Source organism: Monodon monoceros, unplaced genomic scaffold, assembly GCF_005190385.1.
Source record: "Monodon monoceros isolate NGI ecotype Baffin Bay Population unplaced genomic scaffold, NGI_Narwhal_1 Super_Scaffold_21, whole genome shotgun sequence".
Taxonomy (NCBI): domain Eukaryota; kingdom Metazoa; phylum Chordata; class Mammalia; order Artiodactyla; family Monodontidae; genus Monodon; species Monodon monoceros.
Window position 1 is genome coordinate 149822440 of NW_021703778.1, and position 13788 is coordinate 149836227.

The 13788-nt window shown below is 46.2% G+C and overlaps 1 protein-coding gene across 18 annotated transcripts in view; it reads left to right on the top strand.

The window, feature by feature from the left end:
* NRXN3 (neurexin 3) overlaps positions 1-13788 on the top strand; it is a 1692180-nt gene that overhangs the window by 154143 nt on the left and 1524249 nt on the right. Inside the window, exon 2 of one of the 18 annotated variants that reach the window (XM_029238316.1) lies at positions 13111-13124. The exons of the other annotated variants lie outside the window; for them this stretch is intronic. Within the exon in view, the coding sequence (XP_029094149.1) occupies positions 13111-13124 (14 nt within the window). The remainder of the gene's footprint in view (positions 1-13110; positions 13125-13788) is intronic. 18 annotated transcript variants of the gene reach the window in all.

Consider the following 13788-nt stretch of genomic DNA (forward strand, 5'->3'; position numbering starts at 1 on the left):
GTATCTCAATGCGAGTGTTTGATTGCACCACATAAAAATAATTTTGCCTTGAGATCTAGAATTTCACTGTGGTGCCCGTTCATCAGTATACAGTACTACAGGCTACCTTATAACAAGGGCCACTTAATTATAGCCAGCCAGGCCAACTAGAAGGAAAATCATAAAATAGCTGAGGGTTAAGTATCTCTGGAGTTTGTTATTGAGAAATGACCATGACCTTTGGAGCTAAACCAATCTGAATTCAGAACCCTGACTCTAGCCTGATCAGCTGTGTGATTGGGTGAGTCATTTAACCTATCTGAACCTTATTTTCCTCTTCTAAAATGGGAGTGATAAAGAGGAAATTATCACAGTGTTTTGGAAGTAAATGAGTTCGTGTATGTAAAGAAGGTAGCAGAATACCTGGCACAAGGCAGGCCCTCAGTAAATGTTTTTTCCTTTATTTCTCTTTGATTCCTTTTCTCTCCCCTCCCCACTCTTTTCTTCTCTACATCAAGCCCCTATCCTATGCCACATTTTCTCAGAGCTATGCTCTCAGTTTGCTGTCACGCCACTCCTCCCATGGAGCTGGCTGCCAAAGGCTTTAAGTATCATCTAACCCAAGCATAATACCTATAACTTTTAGAGGCACATTGAAGGTTTGAAAACTCATTTTGACGTAAAGGAATGAATCTCTAATGGTGAAATTTCTGTTTTCTGGATTGCTGGCACGGGAGTCAGTTTTGTCTGGGGCCAGTCCCATCTTGGTATCCACAAGTTATGAATTTCTGAACATATTTTTACCCTTTTCTTCATGTGGCCTTTGCCTACCTACCTGTAAAGCCAGTCTGGTTGTGAAACAGAGGGCTTCCCAAGACTGCTTTAGTCAGAAGTAAGACTAACTTACAGTTACTGTGCCAGTGCTCGTGTGCCGGTGGGATTGTGCACAGCTTCATTAGTAAGTTAACTGCACTGGGCCTTTCCAGAGATTGTGCTTCTTGATTTGGTCCCTGGATAAATTTGCAAGTGCTAATCTAGTTATTGCTGGAGAACATCCAAGTGGAAGGCAGTACTATTTTCGCTAGACCGTTAGGCATTAGATGGGCAGGGTCTTGGACTCTGGTAAGTTCCCCAGGCCTGGAGGGAGGCTGGTCATCCAGCCAGATGCAGGGGGAAGGAATTGTTGGGGAGCATGTGGTAGGGGAGGCCTATGAAGTCAGTTCCTTGAGGGATTTGCACTGTGACTTCCAAGTCCAAATTCAAGAGAGATTTATTGAGTGCCTACTGTGTGCTGGACACCATTGTAGGCATTAGGGATATGTCAGAGAATAAGGCCAACAGAAACGTTCCTACCCATTGTGGGTCTTACATTCTAATGATAGGGGCGGGGCCGGGAAGGGCGGAGGGAATACAGTAGATCAGTGAAAGGTGGATTGGGAGTGTGTATGATGAATGGAACACAATTTTATATGAGGTGGTTAGAGAGACCTTTCTGAGAATGCAGTATTTGAATGAAGAGTACACATAGAGGGGGTGAACATACAGATCAGGAGTTGGGGTGAGAGTGGTCCAGGTAGAAGAAATAATTTGGCAAAGGCTCTGAGGTGGAGAGCCCTCCTGACGTGTTTAGGAGCAGCTAGGAGGCCCGTGTGCCTGAAGCAGAGTAAACAAGAGGGAGAGAAATAGGAGATAGGCCAGGAGGTAGAGGTGGGGACATATCTTCTAGGAATAAGGGGACCCCTTAGGAAGCTCCCAGGTGAGAGGTGAGGATGTTTGGGCCAGGGTGGCAGCAGTAGAGAGGATGAGAGTAGTCATATTCTGGGTTTACTTGGAAGGTAGAGTCAGTAGGGTTTGCTGTTAAATTAAACGTGGGGAGTTAGAAGGCAGGGGTCAGTGCTGACTCCAAGGCATTCGTCCTGAGCAACAGGAAGCATTACCCTTGACCGAGATGGGGAGACTGGGCTGTACGAGGAGACAATTTAAGGGGAAAGAGCCAGAGCTTAGTTGAGTCATGTTAGGTCGGAGATCCCCAAATCTGGATTTGACATCCAAGGGAGATGTCGAGGAGGCAGTTGGGTTTGAGGTTGAAGTTCAGGGAAGAGATTGGGCTGGAGATAGAAATCTGAGAGTCATCAACATACAGATGGCAGTTAAAGCCATGAGACTTTCCGGAATCACTTCCTTTTAGTGAGATTTTCCTGCCTTTGACAGAACTCATATTCCCCCAGGGTGGATTTGGGTGTAGCCTCCTGCCATAGGTGACTTCTACTTTGTCCATCTATCTGATGTCTTGTTGGATTCAGGTGTCTTTGAAGCGAAGGGTCTGGTCCCCAAGGCGGATACAAGATGATCCACAGAGATGTTAGGAAGAACAGACTAGAACTTCTTTTTATCTTTGATCTTGCCTTAAAATTCTTCTGTGTGTGTGCGTGTGTGTGTGTTTTATAATATGCTTACTTTGTGTTTATGACATATAAAAGAAGTTTACACCTATTGAGAATGTGTATTTATAAACTTCTAACAAGGTGGGAGATTGAAGAAGTTTACAGACCACCACCTGGATGAAGGAGAGAGAGGACGTCTGTTAATTCAGGGCCTCTAGGGGGATGGGTAGGAATCAGGAGAGTCCTGTTTCTTTGTCTCTGTTGGAGTGAGAGGGACACCCAGCTTGCCCATTGTAGAAGAGTTCTTTTTTTTTTTTTTTTTTTGCGGTATGCGGGCCTCTCACCGCTGTGGCCTCTCCCGCCGCGGAGCACAGGCTCCAGACGCGCAGGCCCAGCGGCCATGGTCCACAGGCCCAGCCGCTCCGTGGCACGTGGGATCCTCCCGGCCCGGGGCACGAACCCGCGTCCCCTGCACCGGCAGGCGGACTCCCAACCACTGCGCCACCAGGGAAGCCCAAGATTGCAATTTTTTGTTGCAGTGCACGGGCTTCTCTCTAGTTGTGGCGTGCAGGCTCCAGAGCACGTGGGCTCTGTAGTTGCATCACATGGGCTCTCTAGTTGTCATGTGGGCTTAGTCCTTATTTGACTTTAAGCTGTGACTGCTTTCCCAGGCCTGACTTTGAACTGGTGTTTTAGAAGGCAGAAAGGACACTTAAATATATTCACTTATTTAGTAAGTGTTTACTGAGGATCTGCTTTGTTCCAGGCCCTGTTCTAGGCACTTAGATTAAACAGGGGTGAATAAGACCAAGACCCTGCTCTCCTGAAGTTTCTGTTCTAGGAGACTTCTGGGTCAATATTTATGGTCACAGAAGGAGTCTCTTCTATGAAGCTCTAAGACAATTCCAGGGCTTCCAGTTACCATGTGTGTACTTAGCCCTTGTGCAGAGGTAGGTCTTCCACTCCTCAGTTTATGGGCGAGGAGGAAAGGAAGAGCCTGTAGAAGTGACCTGTTTGAGATGGCTCTTCATGATGGAGGTACAACAGGTAGGGTGTGCTTTCAGTTCTTGACTATTCTAAGCACTTAATGTTTGAAGGGTAAATATTCACGTATGACCACCACTGGGTTCCCTTTTATCTGCCCTCCTGTGAGACCACTTTTTGGGGAGATGGCCAGGGGACAGCATCTTGTTGGATACAATGCATTGCACAGGGACAATGGCTTTCTGCGAGGGTTAAGGCAGGTCATTCAACCCTACGTGCCTCCATCATGGTGTTTGGGTCAGATGGATGTTTATAGCCCAGGTCCTTCTCCAATTTTCTAGAATTTCTAATTTCCAAGAATTTTCTGTAATTCAGTCTAAGCCCTGACTTTTGTCTATTTGGTGTCTGTCTCATCTATCTTGAGATGTGAAGTTGTAGCTTGCTATAATTTTCACCTCTGGGGATAGATATCAAATATGCCTTCAGAGCAATGGAACATACTTGGAAGTGGAGAGCAAAGAACCAAATGGAAGAGGGAGATAGTGGGTTCCCTGATGGTACAGAAGGAGATGCATGACCTCCCTGTCCTTGACCTTGAGCTCAGGGATACCAGCCATTTTCACAGCCTCTAAGTTCTGCTGTCTTGGAGTAAAGCACTGTTCACTCATCCCAGTTATGGATCTTGTTGGGGTGTTAAGTACCAACGATAATTAGTGAAGGAGGCAATGGAGGTTACAAGAGAAAAAGAGGGCAATGGAGAGAGAAGGGGCAGAGAGGAGGCAGAGCGGCTTTGGGGATGATGAAGTAATAGTGACCTGGGCTGAGAGGCTGCTTCCTTCCTCCATCATTGGGAGGGAGTCAGGCAGTCTTTAATTGACTGGTGGCTGTGTGCCTGTGTACAAGGCCTCCTCTGGAGTTGCAAATGCTGTCCAACCCTGCGTCTTAGTCAAAGCACTGGCTTAAGGTCTAAATAAAATTTATTTATCTCAAGCATCCTTATTTATTTTACACTCCTGGAGCCCTGCAAAGGCCACAGTGTATAGTATTGATATTATTCTCCTAGGAAGTTGGGGTCTTTATTTTTTAATTTCCTTTGTTTAGAGCATCTAGAGTTAAATAGATGAATAAGCAATGTTTGGGGGCAATGAAGTATGTAGGAAGTTGGGCTCACAGTCAAAATCTAAGACCCTGAGGGTCACTTCTGACCCAATTTAGGCTTTCCTGGAGCTTGAGTACTCAGTGGGGAGGTGGGTGGATGGATGAACACCTGCGGGTAGATGAAGAGTGAGGGTGAATATTGTTTATTCCTCTCCTCCCTTTGGTGATTAGGTTGTTATTGCTAAGAGTGAGCCAGACCTTTCTGCCCTCAAAGAATGAATCATTCCCAGGAGAGTAAATGTCATCCACAGACATATTTATGATTCCCACTAGCTCTGCCCTTTAAGCTGCTTCTCTGTAACAGTTCCCTTAAAGCTGCACCATCCAATAGAATAGCCACTAGCCACATGTGGCTATTTAGATTTCAATTAATTAAAATAAAATAAAATTTCAGTTTCCCCCTCTCACTAGTCACAGTTCAAACGCTTATAGCCACATGTAGCTAGTAGCTAATGTAATGGACAGTGCAGAACTGTAGAACATTTCCATCATCACAGACATTCCTATTTGGTAGAGCTGGCTCAAAGTCCTTGGGGGATTAGAACTCCCTTGGGCCTGTGTTTGCAGGTATGGAAATGGGTACCTTCCTTCTCAGTGAGCCTGGTAGTTGCCACAGATCCAGGGCCACCTGATGGCCAGTCTGGCACAGAGTGGCACAGAACCTGTTGGAGCTCAAAAGTTGGTGAAGTAAGCTACAGTGGACGTGCGAGCACTAATCAACTCAGGGATGAATTAGATTAGAAGAAACAGGAACGGAATCCAGGCCCAGGAAAATGCAGACTTGAAGGTCTCTTCGTGGTGGTTTTATTTCCCTTATTTTAGAGATGAGGAAGTTGTTTTTGAGAGGTTGAGCGACTTGTGCAAGGCAGTGGAAGTGGTTAGGCTGAAAGTAGGATCTGTAGCTCCTGACCTTGAATTCTTTGCTTTTTGTATTGGACCACATTGCCTCTCAAAGAAAAGAAGAGGTCATAGCCTGATTGGTCATCAGGAGTTGCTTTTCTCTTCTGATGAAGACCCCTATCAGAGCAAATGGACTAATTGTCTGGGGGTCTTTGGCCCTACTAAGCCTTGTGACACCCTCGTTGTTGGAGGGGAGAGGGAAATATTATTTTGAATCTTTACCATATACTAGATGCTGTGCCAAGTCTTTTTAATATATTGTCACATGAGTAGCAGGTATTTTTTTCTCATTTTAACAGATGAAGAAACTGAGGCTCAGAGAAAATTTGAATCTTGCCCCAAATCTCAAAGCTAGTAAGCAGATGGGATACAAATTTAGGTCTGTGTTATTCCCAAGCCTGGTCTTTGCACCATTCCACAGTTCTGTAATGAGCAAACCCAGTAGTAACAAGGTGAGACACCTGGGGCCCTGGAGAGGAGGTGCATGTATGGCATTGCCTGTGTCTGAGGATGTGAGTTTGGGAAGGATGTCAGCAGACCCTGGGTCAACCTCTTCTTAGACATAGGATTCTCTCAGCCATGTGTGTGAGGAGAATAAAAAAAGCTTTGGAGTGGGTTGGACAAATGGGGCTGCCAATTTCTTTGGAGTCCAACTGCATGAGTCAAAAAGGGATTGCCTCTTTTACATTGGTGGAAGAGAAGAGTGCCCCACTGACCCCTGCTCTGAGCACATGTGAGCCCTTAAGATAAGCTCCCTGGATGCTGAGATCAGATAAAAGTAAACACCTTTATGCAACCAAGTTGGCTTCAGATATTAGTGCCAGGGACTTGCTTAATGAGGGTGCTAAGAGGCAGGTTTTGTGGAGCTTCTGAAGAAAGGAAACATAGAAGGAGAGCAGTGAGATAAGTGCCCAAAAAGGGAAGAGAGACTTTAGATTTCTCCTTTTAACCCAGTGTCTTCAGTAACTGAGAAGACAGGTCATATTCTGCCAACAGCTTAAATTCATGGAGGCAGAGAGGGTGAAGGGAAGGGAGAAAAGAATGCTGTTCATGGCTTAGAAAGTAGTTCTCATCCAGTGGATTGTACTGGTTCCTGGGAGAGAAATACCAGCTCATCAGAAGCTTGGTTTGCAGCTGTGAGCCCAAAGGGGAACTGAGAAAACCAGCCACCGACGTGGCAGACAACAGAATTGCATCCTCCAAGACGGTGAGCCGAGGAAAGAAGGACCATTTTGTCCCGAGAGGACTTAGCCGGTCTTTCTTAGGCCTTTAGATTTGAAGATGGCTATTTCCTTTTTCAGATACATCCTTAAAGGAAGGGACTATTCAGAGTGAAACCAAGCGTCTAATTCAGGGCAGGGAAAGTGTGTCAGTTATTTACTGCTGTGTAACAAGATTGCGTACAATAGCAATTTGTTATTTCTCATGATTCTTTGAGTTGACCCAGTAGTTCTGCCCCAAGTACTCCTACTGGGGTCACTTGTATAATTCATTCATCTGGCAGAAAGGCTGAGCTAGAAGATCAAGAAGGTCTTTCTCACACATCTGGGGCCTGGGTTCTCCTCCACGTGGCTTCTTTTCTTCCAGGGCCTCTCCACGTGGCCCTCTCTCCAGCAGGATAGCTTGGGCTTCCTTGTAGAATGGTAGTTGGGTCCCGAGAGAATAAAAGCAGAAATTGTCAGATGTCTTAAGGGCTAGGCTTGTAACTGGCACAGCATCACTTCTGGCACTTCCGTGGATCAAAGCATGTCTCAAGGCCAGCCCAGATTCATGGGGCAGGAAATAGGATATACCTCTTGATGGAAGAAGTGGCATGTGGACATCAGGAAGGGATGAATTACTGGCAGCCATGTTTGCCGGCATAGGAATTGTGAGAGCATGATATAAGGAATCACAATAAGAATTTTATATTTGGTCTTCATTCCCAGTTACTGGCCCTAGAGCTTCCAAAAAACTTGACATTTCCTGAATGACAGGAATGAGAGGAGTATCTTTTGTTATTTATAAGAAGCCCCTTTCAGCATAACTGAGTGTATGCTAATGAGATGACTCTTGATGGGCCCCTAGATGGCTTCAGGGTGGGTACGGTTTGCCAGAGGCACCAACCATGTGATTAGAAAGTTGGAACTTTTAACCCCACTTTTCAACCTCCAGGAAAAAGAGAGGGGATGAAGATCGAGTTAGTCCCCAATGGTCAATGATTTAACCAATCATGCCTATGTAATGGAACCTTTATAAAACCCCTAAAGGACAGGTTCAGAGAACTCCTGGGTTGGTGACTACAATGAGATGCTGGGAGAGTGGCGCAGCCCTCCCCTCATACCTTGCACTATGCATCTCTTCCATGTGGCTGTTCCTGACTTGTATCTTTTAGAATAAACCAATAGTAAGTAGAATGTTTTCCTGAGTCCTGTGAGCTGTTCCAGCAAATTATCAAGCCCCCAATTTATAGGTTGCGATATTTAGCACATAAAAATACAGGATGTCTAGTTAAATTTGAATCTCAGATAAACAACTCTTTTATTATAAGTATATCCTATGGAATATTTGGTACATACTTACACTAAAGTACTTGTTGCCTTTTAGAGATTCAAATTTAACTGGGCAGTTTATGTTTTATTTCACAACCCTACCTTGTGGTAACAGTGGCTCTCCAAGGGAGAGATTCTCATGGGGGCATGGGTGGAGGCTGTAGGAGTGAATTGGCCTCCAGAATTTGTAGTCCAAGACATGGATATTTGGAAAAATCCTCCTAGGCCAGTGCTTCTCAAACTTTAATGTGCACATGAATCACCTGGGGATTTTGTTCAAACACATATTTTGATTTAGAAGGTTTTGGGAAGGACCTGAGATCCCACCTTTCTAATAAGCTCCCAGGTGATGTGCATGACAGCCCATGGACCACACTTTGAAGAAGCTTGGTCTACAAAGTCCAGAGAGAAAATATTTTTGGCTTTGCAGACCATAGGGTCTCTGTTGCAACTACTCAACTCCAGTGTTGTATCAGAAAAGCAGCCATAGACAGTATGTAAACAAAGGAGCATGGCTGTGTTCCAATAAAATTTTATTTACAAAAATAGACGGTGGACAGGATTTGGCCAAGCAGGCAGTAATTTGCTGCCCCCTGAGCATGATGATTCTGATGTGCCCCCTTCTCTAATAAGAATCCTTTGTGCAAGGAAGGGAAGACTTGTATCCCTTGTACTAGAAGTCTGTAATTTCAGGGGTTCAGAAAGGATTGCCCTAAATCTCTCATCCTCAACTACAAATCTCTCTCCACTCATGATTACTTCAAGTCTTCAGCTAATATTTGGTTCTCCATTGAAATGCAAATTGCCTGAACTAGGAATCCTTTTAAGCTGATAAACAGCCTTTACATCCCAGAATAAATGTATTTAGGATCCTTTTTGAAGGAGAATAGAAGAGGACCCTGGAACAGGAAAGTTGAAGCTATAACTCATTTATACTTTCGTCTAGGGTAGGACAGGTGGTCCTTACATTGCTCTCCATCTTTAAAATATGCTTGCCAATGTTGATAATTAAAATATTCATCTTACTAAAGAGTATTCAGGTGTGTGAAAGGGCAGTCCTTGATCAATTGTCCTGTTTGCCTGGGACAGAGAGACTTCCCAGGATGTGGGATTTTCAGTGCTAAAACAAGGACAGTTCCAGGCAAACCAGGATAGAGCGAGGGAGGGAGAAAGTCAGTGAGCTCTCAGATGATCAATTCCCACTATAACGATTTGGTGACAACACATCTCCCCTGAACTCAAAGACGATTAAAAGAGTCTCAAAGGAATATCCATTTTATTTTATTTGAACTTGAAATCGTAGACACTGCAACAAGTGACAAAAACGGAGCCTTGACGTCTATGCGGGTTGGGAACTGCTTCTTTGGGCCACATTTCTCAGCCCTCTATACAATTAGGTGTTCAGTGGGTGCTTGGTGGTGGTGACAGTGGTTTGAATGGTGATAGTAATAACAATAATGAGTATAAATAATGGCTAACATTTATTGGGCGCTTAATGTCAGTTAAACTGTATATTTCACATTCTTTATCTTATTAAATGCTCTCACAGCAATCCTGTGAGACAGGTTCTCTCATTTTCTCAAGTTTACAGAAAATTAAATTGTGGTTTAGAGAATTGTTTTGACTTGTACAGAAAGCTAATGGGGTTCAAACCCTCTAGACCCTTAATTATTCATGAGTCCATGGCACCAAAGCCTTCCCTGGTATTTTCTCCAGCTTCTAGGAGCCCTTTCCTGGCCTCCTTCCCTGGTATAGTGGGATGCTTGTCTTTGACAGGATATTTAACTTCACTGAGCCTGTTTCCTTATAGGCTTAAAAAAGGGGGAGGTGCAGTTAATAACACTTAGATTGTCCATTTCTTTCCCCATTTCCTACCTGCCCCCCCTTTTGCCACAAGCATAGTTGTTTCACTCTGCAGGGCAATTCTCTACCACCAAAGAAGGTTTGGTGTAGTTCAGTGGTTCTCCAAGTGTGGTCAGCGAACCAACAGCATCACCTGGGAACTGTTAGAAATGCAGATTTCTCGAGCCCCACCCTAGACCTACAAAATCAGAAGCTCGGGGGCGGCGTCCCACAGTCTGCTGCACAGTAAGGTTTGAGAACCGTGGGTATAATGGATAGAACTTGGGGTCTCAAATCAGCAGAACCAAGTTGAATTTTGCTTCTGCTATTTGAGTGATGAACTTTCTGAGCCTTTGTTTCCTCTTCTCTAATATGGGACATCATAATCTCACAGTTCTATCTGGGGTGAAGTCAAATTACAGAATGGTGGGAAAATGCATTTTAACCATCGTCGTTGTCACTATTATCTGCCTGTGGGGTCAGCTTCCTCGTAGCACATGCTCTCCCTGCCTGCTTCGATATAAACCCTGTAGAAACATTTTTTTGGCTAAGAAAGGGTACAACAATGTTTATGTAGCAGGTCACTATTTTTAGAGTGATTTCAAATGATTTTATTTAATTCTTACACCAGTTCCGTGAGATAGGATCACAAGGAAGCTGAGGCTAGAGTGTTAATGACTTTCCAAGTTGCCACAGCAAGTTTGGACAAAGCCAAGGCTTAAATTCAGTCTCTTGATTCAAAATCTGGAGCTTCCCACTAGGTCACTGGTTAAAACTAGAGAGGCAAAGGACAGGCAGCCATCAGCATGAAATGTCTTCCAGCCAGCCCTTCTCCTCCTCCGCTGCACACTGCAATCACCTGGGGATATTTTAAAAGAGCCCACACCTATTATTCTCTGGGGTGGGACCCCAGCATCAATACATTGTAAAGTTCCCCAGGAAGTTCAACTCAGGGAAGCTTGAGCATCCAGCTTTAAACTCCCTGGAAATTATATTAGGCAGTGATGACTGCCTCTAGCTGCACTTTAGGATCATCTGAAGAGCCCTAAAAAAATCCCCGTGCCCCACCCCACCCTAGCTCACAGAGTTGGGATCTCTAGGGTTAGTGGTTTCTATTATATTTTAATTCCTCAGATGATTCCATTATGTAGCCAGGGTCGAGAACCACAGCATTATGTCACCTCTTTGGCTCCAAGCAGGCTCACTATCCATCACGGTGGATCCCCCCTCATCTCTCCTTCCAGCCTCAACAGTGGGCAAAGAACCACCCGTTAAAAACGTCAAGGCATGCTGCTAGTTCACTGCGTGTCCAGCTTGTGGTTTTGTGTTCTTTTCATTATTCACAACCAGAAGCAGTTGGTGGGTGAGGACCACACCCAACACTCTTACCCCTGGGCATCTTGGAGTCCGTCAACCTTTGTGAGCCAAATCACCATTTACCACCAGCCACGGCATTTAGGATTCTCTCACGTAGCAACGTTTCTTAAATAGGTGGCCAAAGCCAGAGGAAGAGATGCTGTCTTTATTAAAATTCCTTTGGGCGTGTCCATTGACTGACGGCACGTGCTCATTAATATAACCGAGCAAGCATCCTCCCTTCCTCCTGCACGCGAGACAGATACTGAGAAGTTGGCCGGGCACCAGCCTTCAGGATGGCAGAAGCTGCTGTCCAGTTGTGGCTGCTTTGACCTGAGGCCTTTTGAGGCACTTGGACAACCAAATCTTTTGAAACAGGGACTGAGTCGGCCTTGCTTCGTTCACTCAATGGTGGTGCAGGGGCAGGGCCCTGTCTGTTATCCTGCCCCCAAGTCCGGCCCCCTTGGCTCTTCATGGGATGCTTGTTACAAATGCAGGTTCCCAGACCCCATCCTGCTCTCAGAATCTCCGCGGGGGCTGGGGGCTGGGAATCTGAATCCTTAACAAGCTCCCCGGGCGTTTCCTCTGCCTTCTGAACCTTGGCATAGTTAAGAAAGCCTGGGGCTTCCCTGGTGGCGCAGTGGTTGAGAGTCCGCCTGCCGATGCAGGGGACACGGGTTGGTGCCCCGGTCCGGGAGGATCCCACATGCCGCGGGGCGGCTGGGCCCGTGAGCCATGGCCGCTGGGCCTGCGCGTCCGGAGCCTGTGCTCCGCAACGGGAGGGGCCGCGACAGTGAGAGGCCCGCGTACCGCAAAAAAAAAAAAAAAAAAAAAAAAAAGCCTGGATCCATCCGTTTTTAGGAATAAACAAATGAGACCCTCGGACTGAAGAGCCCTGGGTTGGGAAGCAATGGCTCAGGAAGGGCAAGAGAAAAGGAGATCGTGGCAGTGTTTCCGCAACGTGACACGGAGGGCGTGTGTGTGCGTGTTCGTGCACGTGCATGTTCGTGCGCGCGTCTGCGTGTGCGCGTGTGCAGACCTGCGCATGCCTGTAGCCCAGCCTTGGGGGGCGGCTGTTGTCTTTGCTGCTTCCGCATTCATAGCCAAATGCTTTCATCGTTCCTCACTTTATTACGTTTTGCCAAGAAGTTCAGCTTTTACTAAGGGCACCCGGGTTTATGGCAGCAATATTTCTCACAGTGTTAGAAATAAAATATCAGGCTAATAACAGACTGCCTGCTAATGTGAATCGCACGAGGAAGGCAATCTCCTTCGGAAAGAAGTCCTACCAGGGAATGCAACGTCTTAAGATTTTGCGAAAGCAGTTGGTGGGATTGGATACACTTTGCGCTTGCTAAGAAGATGAAATAAATGATTTGTGGTAAGTGGTAGCAGCTGCAGAAAAGAGCGTTTTCCTACACCTGCCGTTTCCTAAGGGACTAGGGGCTCCCGGGGCCTCAGGCAAAGGGCCAGAAGCTTAACTGTGGGGTTTAAGGAGAGACTTCTCTTCTCTGCCCCTCCCCCTCGTTTTAGTGCCACTTCTCAGCCTCGGTGAATGCAGGAAACCAGTTGGTTTCTCCCACGTGTTCTAAAAAGGAGCCCATTAAGGGATGATGGGGGACCTGGGAGGTCTGTTGGCAATGATTTCTGAGATTTCCCTCCCCTCTTAGTTACATTCAGGCACCTGCTGGGCAAACCTACTGCTGCCACTTGTTGCCGGGAATTTTAACAAGTAGGGGCGGGTGCTGGGACTTGAAAATACCACGGGTTGAAAGGATGCTGCTTTTCTGTGCATCAGATCCCTGGAGACAGGCCTTGAGCATCATACTTATTCTGTAACTCTGCGGGGCCAGGGGTGGGTTTTGTCACACAGGAACTTCTGAGAAGGTGTGCATGTTATCATATGGAAAGGCTGTTAAAGGCTGTGACTCCATCCTTCAGACCATCCAGGGAGCTTAAGAGGTGATGCTCAGGAGAGGAGAGGCCGTTGGTGCCCGCTCAGTAATGAGGCTCTGAAACTGCTGACGCACACCGAGATCTGAAGCAGGAGCAGTAGGGGAAAGGAGCACCGTCTGATGCATTGTTGCCCAATGCCCAGAAGGCATCAGGGCCACTGGTTCATGTCCGGCTGCAGCCTTGACCTCTGCTTTTGCCATCTTGGGGTCACCAGAATCAGATACCCAACTGCCCAACACCAAACAACTGGGCCAATTCTAGGACGAATTCAGTATCCTTTTTATCTCCTCCTAGAAGATCGGTTCCACCTTCATAACCTCCCTCCCCACCTGGTCCCCTGGTCCTAGGCCTACCTCAACACCTCACACAGTAACTTGCTTTCCATTGGGGGAAAAAATGGAAGGAAATGTCAGACTTTGTGTGAGTCAAAGTCAGCCTGAGAAATAATCTCATTCTCTGAAACAGTCACAGCGGTCCTGTGGAATAGAGAGGGCAGGTATCACGGCCTCCATCTTCTAGGTTAGGAAACAGGCTCAGAGAGGGTACTTGGGTTACCTACGTTCACACAGAATTCACAGTACAGCTAGGATGAGAAGAAGTTTTCTGACTCTCGAATCTTTGGTTCATCCAGCAGCCCCCTTAGCCAGGAGAACCTTGCACTGTTACTACACCGTCTGCACAAGCTCAGGTAACTCTTC